This window comes from Peromyscus eremicus, chromosome 5, assembly GCF_949786415.1.
Source record: "Peromyscus eremicus chromosome 5, PerEre_H2_v1, whole genome shotgun sequence".
NCBI classification, from domain to species: Eukaryota; Metazoa; Chordata; class Mammalia; order Rodentia; family Cricetidae; genus Peromyscus; species Peromyscus eremicus.
Window position 1 is genome coordinate 38,749,771 of NC_081420.1, and position 20,205 is coordinate 38,769,975.

Genomic DNA, 20,205 nt, shown 5'->3' on the forward strand with positions numbered 1-20,205 from the left:
GCCTCAGAAGAAAATGGTTCTCCCAGTGGACCTTGACTTAGAGGAAGTAAAAGGTGGACTGCAGAGCAGATGCAGAGGACTCTTGTGTTGCCTCTTAACATCTGCTTTTATTAAACTCTGCATGCCGTAAGATTCTGCAGCTGTTCACCATAGTTCTTCTACTCTCCAGCAATTTGCCAGCTACAGATACCTGCCTTACTCTCCCCCAGGCCCTCACTATAGCCCAGATTTGGGAGAGCCTACACAATTATCTCCTGTTGGTGCTGTAACGGAGACATTATTGACCTTCACGCAGAATACTGAAAAAATACTGCATCCCTACCACGAGCCAGATGCCTGAATATTTTATACATTTATAACAGCCAATGTTGTGTTTTCCTAATGAACTGTTTGTCGCTGTTTCCTGTGATGAGCAACTAATTTTGTTGAAAAGACAAGAGTTCTAGAGTGGTTTCCCATGTGTTTGAGATTGATCCGTAAATTGGCTCAGAGTGACAGATCCTTCTGGTTTAGTGAATGTGCTCGATCCAGGTTTATGTTAATGTTCTCATAGCGCCATCTAGTGTTCTTTTCAACAGCCTCTGTTAAAAAAAAAGATCTAAGCAATTACAATTTAGACCAGTCATGGCTATTCTACCAGCATAATAGAAGCTTTTAAAAACTTAGTGTTAGAATGTTTCCCGAAATGTATCACTGAGTCGTTTGCAAAGGTAGTAGGGTAAGCATCCATAGTTGATACACAGTTGGCCTTGCCATTGGAAGAGCAGAGCAGGGAGTCCCACATGGATAAGGCTTCACGGCCTGTTGCATGTCCTGCAGCCACCTGCACAGAGGACTATAGCGTGAGACTCTCTTCTCTTGGGGTCACTTTTTTCATAGCGATGCCAAATCATATGCTTTCTGTGAGAGAAGTACTGCTCAGCACCCTGAGAACCTGGGGCTGTGGTCCCGCTGAGAGACCACTCCACCTCCCTGCTACCTCCCAGTCAATGCAGTGAGGTAGTGAAGCTGCACCAGTGTGTCATAGGGATTAATCACTGTGCTGTGGATGCCATGTTGAATCTAGGAGTGGGTGGCAGATTCGTGCTTTTTAAATGAGGCGTGATAATCAAGCTACAGGTCAAGAGTATCTACTGCTCTACCTGGTCACCTCAGTTTTGTATTTTAATTATTAATTACAATTTTTTTTCTTGAGACAGAATCTCACACTGTAGCTCAGGCTGACTCTGACCTCCCTATGTAGGCCTTGGCCACAATCCCCCTCCCTCAGCCTTCCCAGTGCTGAGAGGATAGGCAGGAACTGCCATAGCGTATTTTGGGGTGTCGCATTTGAGGTAGTGCCCGTAATCACTGTCCCTTCAACATGGTCCCTTAACAGTGACAGAGTGCAGGAATAATCTGTTGTTACTCATTATCTGCTTTATTGTTTCTTTTTCTTTTCCCTTATATCTCAAATGTGTTCTTTTTTTGGGGGATGGGGGGTCTTGAATTTTAGAAGCTTGTCAATGACATCACCTCCCAGGATTCCTCCAGCCCAGTCTTGAGCAGCACAGAGCGGTCGGATGGAGGTGGGACAGGTAAGCAGAGCTATTGCTTGCGTCCCCTGAGGAAAACCTTCACCTTCTGATTTTAGGAGTCACTTGTGATTGGAAAGAAAAATACAGATGAAAGAGCAAGTCTTCATGTTCTCCCCTCCAAGCTAACCCTCCAGTCCCTTCCTGTCCTGGCCACCCCGGGGGAGCTACTCCCATCCCTGTAGCCATGACCTCAGGGGACTTTTTTTTTTTTTTTTTTTTTTTTCTGATTTCCCAGATGGAGGAGATTGATTACCTTCCTCAACTTTTCTTTTTGGACACATTCCTAAATTGTGGGCATTCTGGTGAATGAGCATAGCATGTTTTGAACAGCAAACTCCACATGGTGTGTGGAAGGAGGGCAGTTGTTTTGCTTGCCAGGAGGAAATCTCCTGTGAGGCCAATGGGAATGGAATCCTCCAGAACTGCTCTCACCTTTAAGCCTGAGATCAGATCACAGCCCTTAGCACAGCCTTTCTCCCTCAGCTTGTAGCAGATCCCTCAGGGGTCTGTCGACATCCAGAACAGAGGCATTTCCTGGAGCTGGTGTGTCTCTCCAGCCTGTCAGGTCCCAGAAAGACCTGAAGACTTCAAATTCATGAAGAACTGGCTTCTCCTTGCATATGAATATAGAATTGTGCATGGTTCAGAGTAAGATTTTATATCTTATTGCAAGGATCTCCTAGTTCTTGTCTTCTGGAAGGAAGGAATACAGCGGGAGACCCTGACTGTTGAAGCCGTTTATTTAGCAAAGCTAGCATGTCACGGAGAAATTGAAGTGGCCTGTCCCAGAGTAGGCCAGCAGCCTAGCAGGCTCCACAGACAGGAAGAACAACTTAGGCCTTTTGTAAGACTCCTTTTTCCCAGCTCTGCCACTCTGCAGTCTCTGCCTCCTACCTGGTAATCTCTGGACCAGTGAGACCCTTTTGAGAGGTTTCTATGAAGATAGTCAGTCTTCCACTAGCGTTGACTCTAAAAGCACACTGACATGGATGCTTTTGTTCTCAGGATCTGTGATGAGGAATGATAACCACAGCGTGCACCACATTTCTATATTAGGAAGATTAGTTTCATTGACTTTTGATGTTTAAAATGTTTTTTGGACCACTTCTCATTTTAGTGCCCAAATTGTACCCAGGTCTTCCAGAGGCCCGCTTTGGTTTGGGAACACCAGAAAAGAATGCCAAAGCAGAACCCAGAGTGGATGGGGGCTACAGGTCTCGAAGCTCCTCCAGCGTGCCCACCAGCCCGAAGCCCCCCCTGCAGACCCCCAAGCCCAGCCCAGGAGCCCGGCCCTCCATTCCCCAGAAGCCAAGAACTGCCTCCCGACCCGGTAAGGGCATTAGTGGTCTGGGAGTCAGGCTGGGCTTGGTCTGGCTGTACCCACAGGTGTCTCAAGAGTAGGTAGAATGTGGTAGACTCATTGGAGGAAAAAAAGTGGGCAGAAAATAGGAAGCTGGAACTGGAAAACACATGAAACCTGAAGGGACTGGGGACTGGGGAGTGCTAAGAGATTCAACACCAAGGCCTCCATATACAAGAGCGGAACCTGAGACTCCCTGCCCATCAGGAAAACCAGCCTAGGCATGCTGGCCCATCAGCAGAGGCTGACTTCTGAAATCAGTCTCCAGGGTATTCAGACAATGCACAAGGCCAGTTTAGGGACAAAGGCCAAAGAGCAGCGCAGGCTTGTGCAGTTATCCACCATATCCTGTAGCATTCGGAGGTGTAGAACTGAATTTGGCACACTGTGGGCCTGGTTTGAAATAAGGTTTCCTCAAATGGTGCAAACGTTCTGCAGCTGCATTGCAGATGTGGTCGAGTATGCTAGGTACAGCTGAGGCCTTTGTGGCTTTGAAGTCCAAGAGACGTAGCCTTTGGTCAGATACAAAGGTGTTTGCTGACTTAAAGTAGAAAGTCTCATAGAAGAAACCTTAAAATACTAGGAATTGAGTTCTGTCTTATTTTATTATGCAAAAAAAGTCTATATCAGGTCTTCTTTAAAAACTATTGTAAAAATTTTCAAAACATCAAAAGTTGAATGAGCAGTGTGATGAAATATGATGAACCTCTTTCAGCTCCTCTTCGCCTCTTGTATATTTCCCCAGGAAGATCAGGAAACAGGGTAGAGATGCAGCCAGACCTTTGCCGTCTTCATCTTCACCAGTGCCATTATCTTCCTCTTTATCCTCCAATTGACAAGCTGAGGCAGGAGAATTGCTATGAGTCTGTAGTTAGCCTGGGCTGCATAGTGAGTTCTAGGCCAGCTTGAGCTGCAGGATGAGACATATTGAAAACAGACTAAGTAAATGAAAAGCAGAAAGTTGTCAACAGAAGGACTGATGTTTTTCTGAGCTACATGTGTTTCTAGTTTGAAGTAAGGACAGGACTCATAACTTCTGACCTACTTCGTGGAGAATCTCGGCTGCCCAGCTGCCACTACTGAATGTAAAGCGAGCTAGATTCCTTTTATTCTGCCACAGGCTTTCACTCTCAACTGTGTTGTTTATCTCCTAGTGCATTTTATATCAAAAATTAGGCTCAGAGACTGATAGGTGCTCTGATAAAGCTTGAGAATTCAGCAGTATTTCTAAGTGTGTCTTCTCAGTTCCTCTTCATGACAGACAGTTCTGAGAGATACGGGGTCATCATGTCTGGTCAGAGCTGTACTTCTGTGGTGGCACAGAGAGGAGACTAGAAGGGAGAGTGTAAGACTGAGGAGAGCCTGTGTTGGGCTGTCTTCCACACGCACGTAGGTGCACACACTTGCTTGAGAACCCCACACGCTGATGGGGAAGGGCACACAGTTTCTTAAGTCCTTTTGATTTTGGTGAAGTGATGCTGGCTTTCAGATAAGAGCCTAAAATCCTAATCCTGGCCATCTTTACACCCTTTCAGCTCAGGAGATCATTTAATCTTCTTGTAGGTCCAGAAAACAAAGTCCTTGGTGGGTCCAAAGTCCATGATTCCAAATTACTCCTAAGGCACTGGATTCCATGCATGTAGCTACATGAACATGTGTGTGTGTGTGTGTGTGTGTGTGTGTGTGTGTGTGTGTGTGTGTAGATACATGTGTGTTGTGACTTACTAGCTCTGACAATGGCATTTTGTTGTATGCAGTACATGTTTCAAGACAATCAACAACTTTGTGTCTGAGGCAGAAAGAACCTGTGGTTCATTTATAGTTTCATTTTCAAGTATTAGCTCACTGAATATTTGCAGCATAGACTCAGATCTGTATGTATGTCAGCTTTTCATAGTTGTCCTAACTTTTTTCTTGGCTGTTCTTGGATGCTAATTACTTCCCTTAGCAGAACTACAGAAGTAAGTTTTGACTGGAAACATTCTGATAGTTTTTCTTTCTCTATGAGTCATCTGCATGTCAAGATTTACCTGGCTTATGCTTGAAGTCCAGTTTGTAGACCAGTTTGTTTTGTGTCTTTGCACCTCTGTAGAAGATACCCCAGACTCTCCATCTGGTCCGAGTTCCCCTAAAGTTGCTCTTCTTCCACCCACCCTCAAAAAAGCCCCCTCGGACAAGGAGCGCGAAGGCCAGAACAGCCCCCAGGCCAGTCCCAGGACCCTCTCCCAGGAAGGTAAGAACATCTTTCTTCTAGCCCCATTCTCCCGAGGAGTGTCCCAAACCTCACTAGTATCCTGGAGTTCAAGTCAACATCCCTTGGATTGAATATGGGGACCAGAGTGGGCACTTGGTTTGACATTCTGTCTGACACATTCATGAAGAATGGAAAGTGTAGCTGAGCCTCCTATCCAAAGACCCACGTTCTCTGCAGGAGTAATTGTTGGACACTTCTCAGTTGGGTCGCAGCATGGTAGGGCACACTTTTGAAGAGGTTTCTAGGTCCCGTTATTTCTAAGAAAAGCAGCCCCTAGCTGGCATGTCAACCGTTGCCTGCCGTGGTTGAAGAGCAGCTGAAGTACATTCTTTGCCATCTTCGCCATGGCTCAGGAGCAGGTCACCTGCCCTGAGGAACCTTGAAGCTCACTGTACTCTCTCGGTCATGAGTAAATGTTCTGCCTTCTCAGAAGTGTGGCCCCTGTGTAGACACTCCCAGGGTGTCCCTGTACAAATGTGTTCCCACCAGGCCCCTGCGGTGGGAATGGTGGTCCTGTGATTTACACGCTGCCCCTCAGGAACAGACTTGAGCCCCAAAACGGGGCTAAGGCAGGCTGGGGTAACTGTAACATCTTTGATGTTTCTATCATTTCCCCCACTTATTTTATGTGATGTTATGTCATTCTTTTAATTATTATTTTTATTTTGAGGCAGGGCTCTCATCATGTAGTGGCTGGCCTGAAACTCACTATGTAACTCAGGCTGGCTTCAGTTAATTCGTGGTGACTCTCCTGCCTCAGCCTCCCAAATGCTGGGATCACAGGAGCGAGTCGTCATGCCTGGCCTTCCTTTTGTTATTTCAAATGCACAGCTGGCTTTGGGGTCAGTGTCACCCAGTGCTGGCCCTGCACCAGATGTGCCCTGTGAAGGGCTCTTCGCCCCAGGTGCAGACCCTTGCTGTGCTTCGGGCTGCATCGTTAACTTTCTGTTTGCTCAGTGCTTTAGAATTCTGCGGCTTCCCTGGTTCTGATATCTCCTGTTTTCTTTTCTTGGCAACAGTCTTGGGTTGAAGCCAATAGTAAACACAGTTGCCTAATAGCCTTGTGTCCTAGAGTCGAATAAAAATAATTAAAAAGTATTATTTGTTAATATGTTTTGCTCTTCTGTCTCCATTCTGCAAATTTATTTTATAGGTAGAAGTTTCTCTCTCCTACTGTTTATAGATAAAAGAAGATAGGGACTTGGCTGAAGGTGGTAGACTACTTTTGTTAACGAATCTGAAGAGGGATATCAATCTGAAGGACTGGTATCAATTCTCATTTCACAATGAGGGGATAGATGCTGTACTTGGTATCACAGGCAAAGCTTTAGAATGAGTCACTGTGTGGAGAAGAACCTTTAATAGTGCTGTTCAGAGCCAACTCCGACCCTGAGAGTCCTCCCAGTCAGGTTACCCATACAGTTCCTCTCCACTGGCGCCCTCCTTCTCCTTCCATTCTGCAGTTTCTGTCTTTACCTCTTGCTTGTTAAGGAAGCTTTGAAAACGCCTGAGAGGATTTTAATGGGAGGAATGGGGACAGAGGTTGGTGATGTGCAGAAATATTCATCTTGTTAAAAACAATTGAAACAAAACAGGATAGGTGGGGTCCAGAGCGTTGAGTTTAGTAAATTTCTGATTAGCATTTTTTGGGAAAATGATACCAGCTTGGGAGTGTCCAATCTGTAACCCAAGGGCCACCTGCAGCTGAGTTTGGCTGAGGATAGATATGACTCCAGCCCAACACAGAATGATAAGCTTACTATAAGCAATTGTGTTTTCATCAGGTGTTTGTGGGTTTTTTGTTGTTTTGTTTTGGTTTTTAACTCAGTTGCATGGTTCCCAAGTGTCAAAAAGTTGGACATACTTGATAGGTGATCAAAACTATCAGGAGTAGGAATGTGTCCCAGAGCCTCTGGTGACAACGCATGTGACATAGGACACCACTAGCAAGCCCAGAGCTGCTGTGGAAAGTGAGGAATTCCAAACAAGGGAGCCATTTCTCAAGAATTAGTGATGCTTCATACACTTGTCCACCGTGGGCTGATTGAAACTACAGAGCTCCGAGATTGCTTTTCCGTCTAGGTCCAGAAGGAATTAGTCACTGTCATAGTACTCTGCACTGATGTCAGCCTGAAAATACACAAGGTCTGGGCACAGCTTTCCAATGTTTGAGGGGGTGAGATTTTGACTTCAGCTTGTGAACTAGCTGATCTTCAACGGGGGTAGAAGACGTGGCAGCCACTCATGAGCCCTGCCTCTCTCTCTCCAGAAGACGTCCCTTCTGTCTCTTCCTGTTGTGTGTTATTTATGCTGGTTACTTCATTTCCTTGTTCTCTGCCTCCCTCTGGACTAGCGTGCCCAACTAATTTCTGAAACAGGTAAATGACTGATTCTTCCGGATTATTCCATAGTGAATGTGATTTTTGTTAATCCATCTTGGAATCAAAATGATAATACTGGGACATTTTTATTACTACCTTTCCGGGGCAGGATCAGAACTCACCTCATTTTGCACATTTCCATAATGTTGGCTGTAGACAACATTCTGTAGACAACAGTGGATCTGCCCAGGACCAATATAAGTTCTTTGAATCCTAACTCGGGGTGGATAAGCTGATATTTAAGTTTTAATATTAATAATTTTAACATGGATGTCAACACATGGATGTATTTGCTACTATAAAGGGTAAAATGGACCCCTTTTCCTTAGTACTGCAAAGAGGAGATTATTTCAAAAGGCATTCAGATCATGACAGAGGCAAGCCTTCCGGTAGAGGGAAGAGATCTTCAAAACTCTACTCCACCATTGCGGAAGAGGAAGTGAACGCACCTGGGTACAGGAAGTCACAGCCAACAAATGGTTAGAGCCTTCGGTTTTCATCCCCGCTGCCCTCAAGCTGACGAGCTGGCACTAACAAACGAGCTTTAATTGAGTAGCTGCTGGTGGGGGCTGGATCAGATAGTTCACAGATTGGAATTCTATTCTGCGGGGCAACAGGATGGTCCCTCTGCGGGTGGTGGGGACATAGTAAATCAAAATCTAAAACTAGATTATGAGGAGCGCCAGGTTACCTTAGGGGTTTGTCTAGTCAAATTCTAGTAAGCATGAAAGTTAATTTTCATGTTTGGGGTCATCTCTCTCATTCTCTTCCTTTCTATCTTCTTTTTCCCCATTAAGTTTCCCTTGGAGTTAAACTAGAAATTCATAGAGCAATGGAGTGTATTCCCCTACAGAACATTGATCTAAGATGTTACCTAAACACTGTGTTAGGGGCAGGTCAACAAAAAGCACCCAGTAAAATGCAGAGCTTGAATTCCATGCATGAGCGTTTGGTGGATGTTTGTCCATCTGTTATGATTTCACCTTGAGAGGCACTTCAGTGTGTCTGCCAGCATCTACTCTTTCTGCTCTGTCTCCTGTTAGGCCCTCTGGTAAAACATCCTCACGTGAGAACAGTTCTAGAGGAGACTTCAGCCAGGGGTTACCCTCTGAGGCATGAGAGCCAGCACTACTGACATAGGGAAGATGCCTTCCCATGACTACAGTGCAAAATTCATTGAAAAGGAAAACAGCATGATAGAGGAAAAAGAACATACCTAAGATGCTCAGCTACATGAGATCTCCTTAAATGACATCTGCCCTTGGAGTGAATCTCTTTGTTTCCTGTAAAACCTTTATGAGAGGTTAACATGTGAGGGTATTTAGATGCCTGGGGTCAGGCAGGAGGCCTGCATTCTAATGTAGGGAACTCCATGACCTTCATTTTCACTGAGCATTCTAGAATCCAAGTTGGTAAGAGTGGCTTCATGACAGAGAACTTGCTTGGGGACAGTTGCAAGACTCACAAAGTCCCTACCGATTCATCACCAGCAAGAACATCCAGGGCCTGGCTTGCAAGCCAGTGCTACCAAAGGATCCTATGGCTGTTTGCCTGCTCCTCTGATCAGTTAAGCAGCTGGATAATAGGGTGGAGTTAAGGGATGGCCCATAGAACAAAGCAAGGACAATAAGTCATGTGAGGACAGAGCACTCATTCTCTCTGGGCCAAGTAGCATCTGTCCTGGAGAAAACCAATGCCATTGTCCCTTTGCTTTTAATGGATGTGGTGGGTGTGTATGGTGCTGAGGATGGAATGTGGGGCCTTATACCTGCTTAACAGGCTCTATACTGCTCAGCTACCCTCCATACCTGTGCTTCACTTTCAACTGATTCCCTATGTAGTACATGTAGAAATGTAGTCTAATGTTAGCAAACAAAAACCAACTCTTCATTTCAATCATAGGAAAGTCAGTGAACAGATACGACATTTGTGAAGAGCAAAAGAGTTATTTTTTGAGACTTAATAGGACAAAAATCTCTATTGTCTCTTTCATTAAGTACAAGTGAGAGTACATGGATGTTTCTAGGTCCTGGAAATATACATTTTCAACTATTAGAGCCACTGACTTGCATCTCTTACTAACAAGGCACGTTGGTGCAAAAATAAGAACCACTAAAAGTACTTACACAGCACACAGGGTGCCCACCCCTGGGACACACATCTATCCACCAATAAGATGCAGAGTAAAAAGGGATGCTTGCAGGGATAGGCCAACTCTTAGAAACACAGTGAGAAGAATCCCTGTGTCTATCTCTGACTTTCCCACGACCCCAGTCATTTACTATTCTCCTTATCATGGGTTGGGTCAAATTTTGGTAGGATTAAATGGGACCATCTTGTATTAGCTTTTCTAGCTTGATTTCTGGAAATAGGGAACCCCAAAATTTTCACAGGTGCTTCAATTAAAGTGATTTCCGTCTAATACGTTTGTTTTGTTTTGTTAGTGCCTATTCTTCTCATGGTACCTTTACCTTTGAGAACGACATAGCCTCTGCTTTTTGAATAGTTTCCGGTTAGTTTGTTTCTAATGCGTTTAGCAAAGCAGTTGACAGAACCATGGTGTGCTCTCTCAAGTGTCCTAAGAGCAATCTTAGAACACCAAACCAGCTTTTTTAATTTCCCAAGCCTTATATTCATGAAACAAATGGCAGCTGTTGTTCTCAAAGCATGCTGCATATTTGATCATGGTTGACATGGTTTAATTGTGTGGCCATTTTGAGACTGATTTCATGTCCTTTCCTCTCTGGTTATAAGATGTGATATTTTTGTTAGCAAATATCCTATTTTCTTGAAGAAAATAGCTGCTTTTGTTCGGCTTCGTTTGTGTCGCAGAGCTTTCTGTTTGTGCCATCTGATTCTGGGAGTCCCTTCCTGTATCCCTTGCTGCTTCCATAATCCAGCCTGCAGCTGCAGACACTTGCCTGGGCTCACAGTCTGTGAGCTAGTGCTCGGCTCAACTCCTTCCCCTGGATCCAGATCCAGGGTCGGTCCACTTCCTGTGTAAGAATTCTGAAAAAGCAGATAACTGTAGTGGTGTACACCTACTACCCCAGCACTTGGCAGGTAGAGGCAGGAGGGTCTAGAGTTCAAGGTCATGTTCAGCTACAGAGAGAGTTGAGAATAACATAAAACTCTATCTCAAAACAATAAACACAATTCTTCAAGAAAAATTTAGCAGTTGCTTGAGATTTTCCAACTATTGCTAGAAAGAATTTTCAAAAAGCAGGGCCAACTACAGCGTATTATTTTAAGGCAATGCCCTGTTTTCTCTTGGTAGATATATATCTCCCTGGAGTTTATGATGGGGAAATCATTTCCAAGTTTGCATCTGAATCTCTAATTCCAAGTCTGTCCGTGTATTTCAGAAGGCTTAAAATTTGCATATATACATATGCAAAGTTGAGTCGTCTTCAAGAACAGAAGACCTTGTGTTTGAGGCTCTCTGCACCACTTATTTCCACCTCAGACAAGATGTAAAGATGCAAACCAGTGTTTCCACTTAATAAGTTAATGTTTGGTCTGTATCCTTGAATATCTTTTATTTATCAATAGCACATGGAATGATAATAAATACATGTATAGATAGATAGACTCGTCCACCAGGACACCCTGACATTCTTAACCAGACTGCGTTGGAGAAGTTTAATCAAACATTGTGGTTTTTTCTTTTTACCTTGTATTAAATCAAGGTTAGGAAGAAGTCTGGGTAATTAGTGGAAGTGTGAATTTTATAATATTTAAAAAAAATTAATTCTGGACTTTAAAGTTTCAAGCAGACATAATCCTATTTAGACCTTCCTTTAATGGAAGCCTGACAAAAGCTAGTTCCATATAATTGTAATTAGCATCTTAATTGCATGCAATCAAATAGATGTTCCCTAAGGGCTGGAAATGGACTCAACAGAGATCATTTTTTCTACAAAGTTGTTTGCATCAAGGATCAGGACTAAACAGGCTAGAAGACCAGCAGAGTGCTGAGCTTGGTTCAAATGTTAGGTGAGGTTCTTTCTGCCACTCTCCAATACTAAGGACATGCCAGCTGCCACTAGGATACTTATCACATGCAATCGTAATTTAATCAATGAAGGTGAATGTGCTTAGAATGAACTTTACCCCAGTGGTCCTGAGGATCAAACCCAAGACCTCCCACAAGCTCCACCTCTGTTATAGAGTGTATTTCCGATGTTCTTACCATAGTGAAATGCAATCATAGCCTTCTTGAAATTGGGATGTTTTCCCTCTTAGTCACTACGTTGGCTAAATGGTAGTTCTTACTAAGTGGCAAAGTCTAACTGTGTTACAGCCAGAAAGGAGCAGATTAGCTTAGTGCTGTTTGCTCTCCCCTCCTCCCCACAGCCCCATTTTGCTGCCCACCACAGTTCCCTAACCTGGAGGACTCAGAAGCCAGGATGGGCTTGGAAGATCATGCCTGGCTGGAGATGAAAAGACAGCCTGCCTTTCCCGAGAAGATCCCCATAGTGTGTCCCTCTAGATTTCCTCCATTGTTGCGGTTGTGGCCTTGATCTATAAGGCTACTTCTGTTTCTACCTATGACATAAACTGTTGGCTGCATGAATGTCTCCAAATTTAGAAAGTATTTTTGTGTCCTCTCATACAAGGTGGATTTGGCCTGGGTTTCCTGAAAGTTAAAGTATTGGGAAAAATGAAAAATTTGATTATTATCTTAACCTAGGGACTCAAATGTGTTTTTCTCTGATGACAGATGAGCATCCCCACTCTTTATTTTCCCTTGAATCTCCCACTGCAGTGTTAGACATTTCTTCCCATTCATCTGTGTGTGGAGAAACAAGGTTTTGTTAGAATGCAGATGTTCTTGGAGACAACACAGGTCCCCTTTACTTTTGAGGTTGGATTTCTTGCCGAGTATCCTTGGATGATATTCTAAGTCTTCTCTGCTCCCCCTGTCCTTAGCACACGCTCAGCCTGAAGGCTTAAAAGACTCTGGATATGGGCACCAAATTGATTTTGTGACGAAGGGCAAAATATTTAGAGACATTTATCTTTTTTCTCCAACCCTGACTTATCAACAGCTTCCAAAGGACCAGTCACACAAGTACATTTTTTCCCCTCTCAATAAAAACTTTAAAAAGCAGCTGTATCCATTTCTTATGTCCTGACCCTCTCTGAGAACTTGCCCCAAATTACTGGCAAAAAGAAATCAGAATTTTAAGGGACTGGAAAAATGGTGTAGTATGTTCAGTATTGTAGAAAACAAGAATTTGGTGACTAAATCCAGCCTCTGTGGGTACCTGCAGACACACACACACACACACACACACACACACACACACACACACCCCAAATCTTTATAATTTAATTACTTGATTTTATGAGGTTGAATAGGTTGTTTGTGGGTCTCACACATACACACACACACACACACACACACACACACACACACACACACACTCTTCAGGATTTAGGGTAATTTTAATTTAATGTTATTAACTGAAAATCAAAATGCTTATTGTTAAAAGCTAGACTCCGATCATGGCAACTAAATTTGCAGGAGAACCTTGACATGTTTGTGTATAGGTTTCATAAATTTCGCCTTCTTGAAACAGCAGTCATTTAAACGGCAGGCTCCTGACAAGATGAGGTTTTTTTGTTTTTTGTTTTTTGTTTTTAACATAATGTAAAAATCCAAGTGACCAGAAGCATCGCATGAGCCCTCTGTCTTTCCCAGGACTGCAGACTGTTCCTGGTTGGATTCCTGGGGTTTGAGGGACAGGAGAGCTGTGCTTTTTCTTTAAGCCACTTTCCAAATGGCATGGGCTTGGTAGTTTTAGTTCAGATGGCTTCTCTTCAGTAGGCATGGGAGTAATAGTTAATAGCTTGATTAAATATCACTGAGGTTTAGACTCTGAACTGAATTTTTCGCAGGTATGGTGGCGGAGGAACCAGGATGTAGGTGAATAGACTGTGGGCTTTAAAGAGGGAAATAGACAAACCTGCCTGTGTGATCAGGAAGAACACCGGGATGCATGACAAAAGTCCAGGTCCAACTGTCACTGTGAACCCTTCCAGATTACCTGGTACCAGTCAAAAGAGGCCGCAGGAGGGAGTACTTTACCTGCAGGGTTGAATTTGTCACAGGCATTATTTAATTTTGGTCACAGGCTGTATCTGTAGAGAGTGAGGCAGGGTGGGCTGACGCACAGAAAGGAAGGTCTGTCTGACATCCCTGCCCACTGCAGGAGTAACCAGCTTTCGGTCATCTGCAGAAGGCATGGTATTGGAACTCTGTCTAGCCAGCACCTCCGCAAGCCTCTGTGTGTCCTGTCCTCTGTGCTGTGTGAAGGACAGTCTTGGTTGTGGAGGTCACGTGGCTCAGAGCAGCCTCGGTGGCCGCTGCTGGTTTCTCCCTCTGCCTGTCTGCCATCTCCACCTCTGGTTCTCATCCACATCTATGCCAGGTTCACCCCATCATAGACTGGTCTTGCGCGTGTGTGTGTGTTTTCTTGTGTCCACTGGTTTGTGGTTGCACTGGTTTGTCCTTGATGTCTGTCCAGAGTCTCGAAGTGCAATAGCCATTTGTTTCTGAAAACGTCCATCGTGACCACTCCCACCCCCACTTCTCAGGGTCCCTCAGCCTACTGCTGGCCAGGTCCTGTTATTACCTTGTCAATCAACTGTCCCTCTTCCTTATCTTCTGGTTTCAGTCTCAAGGAGAAGCTGGGGTCCACAGGCCCAGGAGTGTCAAGAACAAAAACAGCGGTCCTCCGGCAAAGACGGTCACCAGGGAAGCAAATCCAGTGACTCCGGAGAAGAGGCAGAAAAAGAGTTTATTTTTGTGTAATGGTGCCCACCCCAAGCCTTCCCATGCAGGGTGCTCTCCTCAGCCCTCAGAGAGGAGCCGCGGGCAGTGCGTCTTCTCCTTCTCTGGTGCTTTCTTCTTTCTCTCCTTTCCTTCTTTTTCTTAAAAAAAATATATCCAAAGTCCACTTTTTGGTTATCAAAGCACATTTTTGGTCTTCCCCATTCTCAGCATTTGATTTCTAAACATTGTTTCTTATGCCTTCAACAAAAAGCCAGCAATTACTCCACGGGCCCTACTTGAATTTCTCTGAGGCAGCTACACATTGCCCTGCATGGTGAGATTTTTGGAAATTAGTGAAGTAACTGGACTCACACCCAAGTAACTATCCAGGCGACGCTGGGATGCTGCAGGGTGTATTTCCGTCAGACCCACACATGACTCGATATAGCAATTTATTCTTGATGTATGCAATTGCACATTGTAATTATATTAACAGAGCACACTAATAAATATTTGTATAAATTATATATATATTAGATCTTGGGCATTGTTCTTACATTCTCCCATGGGGGGAGCACATCCTTCCCCATGGAGAAGTGTACATTTAAAGCTTGGTTGGTAACCTTTGTAGACCATCAGCGACCACAGCTCAGAACAGAGTGTGAGAAGCCCAGATTCGTGTATATAGTTGATTGGAATGAGGTCTTAGGAATATTCATGTTTTTGAAGGCCTTTAATTTCTGTCTGCTTATTAGCTTTTAATGTGTGGTTTTTAAGAGAAAATTTTGGCACCTGTAAAAAAAAAAAAAAGATGTCTAAATACTACTCTTTATAAAACATCTCACAAGTATTCACTTACATTACAGGCTGAAAGTATTTTATTCATATGTATATTTATACCAATAAAATGATTTTCCAAGTGGGACTGTTGCTTCCTCCAATTCTTTTGTTAGGGTCGGCTTGGGTGGTGAGTCTGTGGTTAGTTTCTAAAACTTAGAGTAATCACAGTCCACAGATAATCATATCATCTAGAAATCATTACTTTCAAAATAAATATAATTGGATAATTCCATGGTCTGCTCTTCCCACCGGAACACAGATAGGATTTACCAGAAGGTCACAGAATTCATCATCTGCTCTGTACCCAGCTCCGTGGTGAGTCATGTGAGGGTTGCTGGCTTGAATCAGGTAGGATGCTCACCAGCTAGGAAAAACAAGACAGATGGGGCTTGTGTGGTGTCACTCTTTACTTCGTCCCCTCCCTTTGTCACCCCTGGGTGGCTGACCTGGGAGTGAATGCCAGTCCTAAAGGCCCCACCACTTGCTGGATGACCTCACGGCCACAGACGTAGAAGGTTATTCTCTTAGGTGTGGCTCTGCCATCAGTTCATGACTATGATGGTGCCAGAGCTGGAGAAGAATAAGACGGAAACGGGCATGGCAGACTGTTTGGCGGTTTTGTCAGCAGACCCACAGCCCAGTTGAGCCCACACTTGGAATAAGCAGTACTATGGAAGGTGTCTTTCCCCTCAACCCCCAAGATGTTCTCAAAGTCTCGGTGACATTTGTACAAGGCTTTGAAGTGATACCTTCATAAGTATGAGGACTGTGCCTCATTCTTAAGTATACTGTATTATTCTTTAAGCTTGAGGACAATTTTATTAGCGTTTAAAAGAAAAGCCACCAAGCAGGGAAGCAGAAGATCTTGGCAGCTGCCACAGGAGGGAGATGGAGAAGAGAGAAAAGCCATACCTTTGAGTTTGACATGGAGGCTCAGCAAGCAGCTACCTGGCATAGGGACGTGGCTTTAGAGAAACTGTGAAAAAGTCCACAGTACCAGAGAAAGCATGCATCGGCTCAGGCCAGCAGCCCGAAGGAAAAGGCAAGTTGTTACAGCTTTCTGAGTGAGGACCCAAGAAGGCAGGCAGAGAAAACAACACCTCCTGGTGACTCCACAGTGGCTCTGGCCACTCCCTTCGAGTGTGTATGGCATCAGACTGAGTCACAGGGAGTAGTGGGGAGGTACACGAAGTGCTTTGTCAACGGTGATCAAATTCACATTCACTTAGAATCTTATGTGGCATAGGATATACCTGCTGCCCATTATACACTTGGGGTTTCAGTGTAGGAGAAGGCCAGGCTGTGACTAGCCTTGGTGTTCGATCAAGGCCACTGGAGCTTGCCTCTGCAACAGGAACCACTGTGTTTTCAAACAGTGATGTGATCAGAGCAAGGAGCTTTAACCCTGGGAACTGCAGGCAAGTCCTAAGGAGAATGGAAGAGCAAGAACTGACTGTGCTTCTCTGTGGGACAGAAGCAGCCCGCTCCTCCTGTCATCACAAAAGTAACATGCTGGCATGCAAGGCAGACAAGCCCACATTCGCTAGCCCCCAGCTTGGCTGAGGTGGCCATGCAAAGGGCAGCCCTCTACTGGCCTGGCCTGGACTTTCTTAGACTTGCCCTGGACGTTTTCCTGCTCAAGTCTCCATTGCTCCCTCCAGGCTCCTTTCGCAGTGGTCATCAGCCTGTAAATGTGGACGGCAAGTGTCTCCTGCCTCCTATTCCCTCCCCTGCAATGCTTTACAGCAGTGGTTCTCAACCTTCCTAATGCTGCGACTCTTTAATGTTGTGGTGACCCCTGACCACAAAATTATTTTTATTGCTGTTTTTTTACCTGTAATTTTGCTACTGTTACGAATCGTAATGTAAATATTTTTTGGAGATAGAGGTTTGCCGAAGGGGTTGTGACCCACAGGTTGAGAACCACTGCTTTACAGGATTTCCCAGAAGTAAATCTGCAGGCCCATCCCATCTCAGCACCTGCTCCTCAAAGAGTATGGATTGATACATTCCTCCAAAACTTGTCACCTTTCATCAGTCCCACAAGAGCATAGGAGAAAAGGCCACTGTGTAGGACCTGTGACCAGAAGCCGTCTGCCTTCATTACTGAAGCTCTTGACAAGTCCAGTGAAGTGAAGAGCAGCAGTCTTCAGTTGGAAACATGGTGGGGACAAATGCTGGGAGAGCAAGTCTTCAGCTGCAGGACCCAGATCGGGAGACTGGAGGAAATCAGAGGCTTCTACAGTCAAAAGGCCTCTGTGAGAGGAGCAAAGACCCGGAGGAGGAGCCTGGGGTTGGAGAGCTGTGCTGAGCTGCACGAGTTTTATTTTGTTTTGCTTGTACAATGTGCAAAGCCTGAGCTGAGAAGAGCCTGAGGGGTCCCATCCATCTCAGTTGTGTGAAACGGGAGCAGAATAAACAGGAATCGCTTTATTTGGGGATGCTTCCATTGTGTGGCTTTACTGGGAACTAGCTTTCCAATTTTTTTTCTTTTGGTTTACTGTTGTCCAGTTTGGGTCAATTATCAGTCATACAAGTGATGTGAATTTTCAATTAAAAATTGGCAACTGGAAACCCTGAAGAAGATCCTGGACACCAGGCTCATCAGGAAGAACAATATGGGAGAGACAAGATATGGCCATGACTTTGGTCCTTTCCTGTGGTCAGCTCATTGGTGATTTGTCTTAAAGCTCCATTTACTCTCCAGCCCTGGGTTCTAAGAGAAAAGATTTTGCAGAGAAGAAATACAACAGGAAATCTCAGCCCCCAGCATGGCCATGATAGTTCAGAGAAGTCCCCTGGCCTCAGCTCACCTGTCAGAATCCTAACCGAGAGAGGTTGGAAAGATGGGTTCTGCTCACTTCGTACTTGCTGGATTGAAAACCCTGCCAAGGCGGGTCTGCAGTGATCACCATGTGGCCTTCAGGGAGACAAGGCCTTGAGGAGCTGATGAGGACACCCCGGAGTCCTGTTTAGAAAGCTGCTGACTTGTGATGCTGACCATATCTGCTGTCACAGACCCTCCACTGATGTCCCCTCCATGGCTTCAGACCTGTCCTTTATTATCCCAACAGAAGCATATTATCTAAAAGGTTTGGGGTTTGGGCTAACCAGGACACTGAGGTGGTTTGTCCTTTTGAGTAAGAGACTTACTCATGTTATTAAGGCCATGAACGCACAGAGAGAAATGTGCTGGGGATTCTGATTACAGTGTAGGCCCCATTGTATAAGTGAACAGCATGCTAAGGGCTCTGATCAGAGTTCAGACACTCTAGGCAGAGTGCTGTTTCCTTATAGGTCCGAGGAAAGGGAGGTTTTATGCCACATGGTTGATGAATAGCCCATAGCATGAGCCTGCAGTGAGGCTGTCCCTTGGGGGCAGGATGGGAGGAATAGAGTCCTGAATTGGCAAATTCATGACTGAAGATATGGAGGAAGGGAGGAAGATGAGCACATATGGCTGTGTCCCATTATAAAGTTAGCTCGCTGATCTCTGGAGTCAGGCAGTCTGAGCCTATAAATTTCCTCGGGACAATGAAAATGGCAGCAGCCATTCTGGATCCAGGTACCACAGAGTCCCAGTCAGTCTCTCGGTAGAGAGCTTGTCATTTCCTCCACAGCAACAGCAAGACAGAGGCTGCAGGGAGCCTGAGAAGTAGTCTGGTCTGTATTCTAACACCTCTACATGTTTTGAACCCAGAACCCAAGCTTTAGCCAAACTGCTAAAGCAGAGGCGACATCAGTGTGAAGAAGAACCAGGGTTCTTCTATTTGCCCATTGTCAACAGGGTCACATTTCCTTTATGTCAGCAGTGTCTCAAAGTTAGGCCAGGTGTGGTAACGCACTCCTGTGATTCCAGTACTCAGAAGGTGGAGTTCAAGGTCATGCTCAACTCCACAGTGACTTGGAGCTAGCCTGAGCTACATACTCCCCCATCCCCTAACTCAGAAAAAAAGAAATTTCTCAAAATCAGAAGAAATGGATTGTGTTGCCCGAGGCCACTGTTCCTGTTGTCACAGGCTGGTGACAGATTTCAAGGGAAGTAGGAAAATCTAGCTATGCTTCATCTTTATGGCCTGCACTAGCTCCAGCTCAGCAGGCTGCTGTATCACAGGCCCCGCTTAAGTGGGGGCCTGTTTCATGCTTCCACACCTAAGCTCTCACACTTCTGCTTCTCCTTTGGGGTGCAGTGATCACGGGGAGTCTCAACTGACAGTACAACAATTCCGTTGAACTTTATGTCTGGAGTTACAAGACATTCTGAGGGGGAGACACTCAAGTTGTCTACCAAGTGGACGAGAGGGTGAGGCAGACAGAGAAACCTGCTGGGAAGGTGAGCTTGAGCTCCAGGAAACCGAACCGCTGCAAAGATTCAGAATAAAAATGCATGAATCCTGCACACAGGAGGGTTTTAACCATGGTAGTAACCATGAGAAGGGAACCCTGCAGAAGAGGAAACTCTAGTGCCAGGGGGAACTCATAGGAGGGGCATTCCTAGACCAGTCCTGGGAAGTCAGCAGGTCTGCTCTTGCCTCAGGAGTGGGGATTAAACCCTGGCTACTTCCCTCTTCCCAAGAGCGCATGCTCTGTGGCCTGCTGACTCCCTTGCAGCACCACTCACTTAGAGGCCCTGGCATTCTTCTCTGTAATCAGGTCACTGAGAGCTTGCTGTTTCTCACTTTCACTGACGTCTCCTGGCCTCTTCCCTCTGCCCAATGCCAATTCTATAAAATCAGGGCAACTTGTAGGCAGCGTTGGAAACTCCCTGGGCCCAGTACAGAAGATCCATGAGTATATAGTGATCCCACACCATTGCCCATGAATGACACACTATCTACAGATCTCTCTGGGGCTCAAGAGACTCATGTTTCACTGCCAGAAAGGGCCAGAACCACCTCACCCTTTCGTCACTAGAGACAAGGACAGAGCCGCCATGGCCTTCCAGCTCTAGAGACACAGAGTCACCGTGCTGCATCTCGTCCCACACATGAGCCTTCACTGTTCAATAGCAG

General features: G+C 45.2%; 1 protein-coding gene across 2 annotated transcripts in view; it reads left to right on the forward strand.

Annotated features, from left to right (window-relative positions):
- Carmil1 (capping protein regulator and myosin 1 linker 1) overlaps window positions 1-15,278 on the forward strand; it is a 294,654-nt gene extending 279,376 nt beyond the window's left edge. Inside the window, exons 34-37 of one of the 2 annotated variants that reach the window (XM_059263261.1) lie at window positions 1,496-1,577; window positions 2,695-2,907; window positions 5,030-5,170; window positions 14,256-15,278. In XM_059263261.1, coding sequence (XP_059119244.1) covers window positions 1,496-1,577; window positions 2,695-2,907; window positions 5,030-5,170; window positions 14,256-14,392 — 573 coding nt within the window. In that variant the 3' untranslated portion in view covers window positions 14,393-15,278. The remainder of the gene's footprint in view (window positions 1-1,495; window positions 1,578-2,694; window positions 2,908-5,029; window positions 5,171-14,255) is intronic. The other variant, XM_059263262.1, reaches the window with a different exon arrangement.
- The last annotated feature ends 4,927 nt before the right edge of the window (window positions 15,279-20,205 follow it).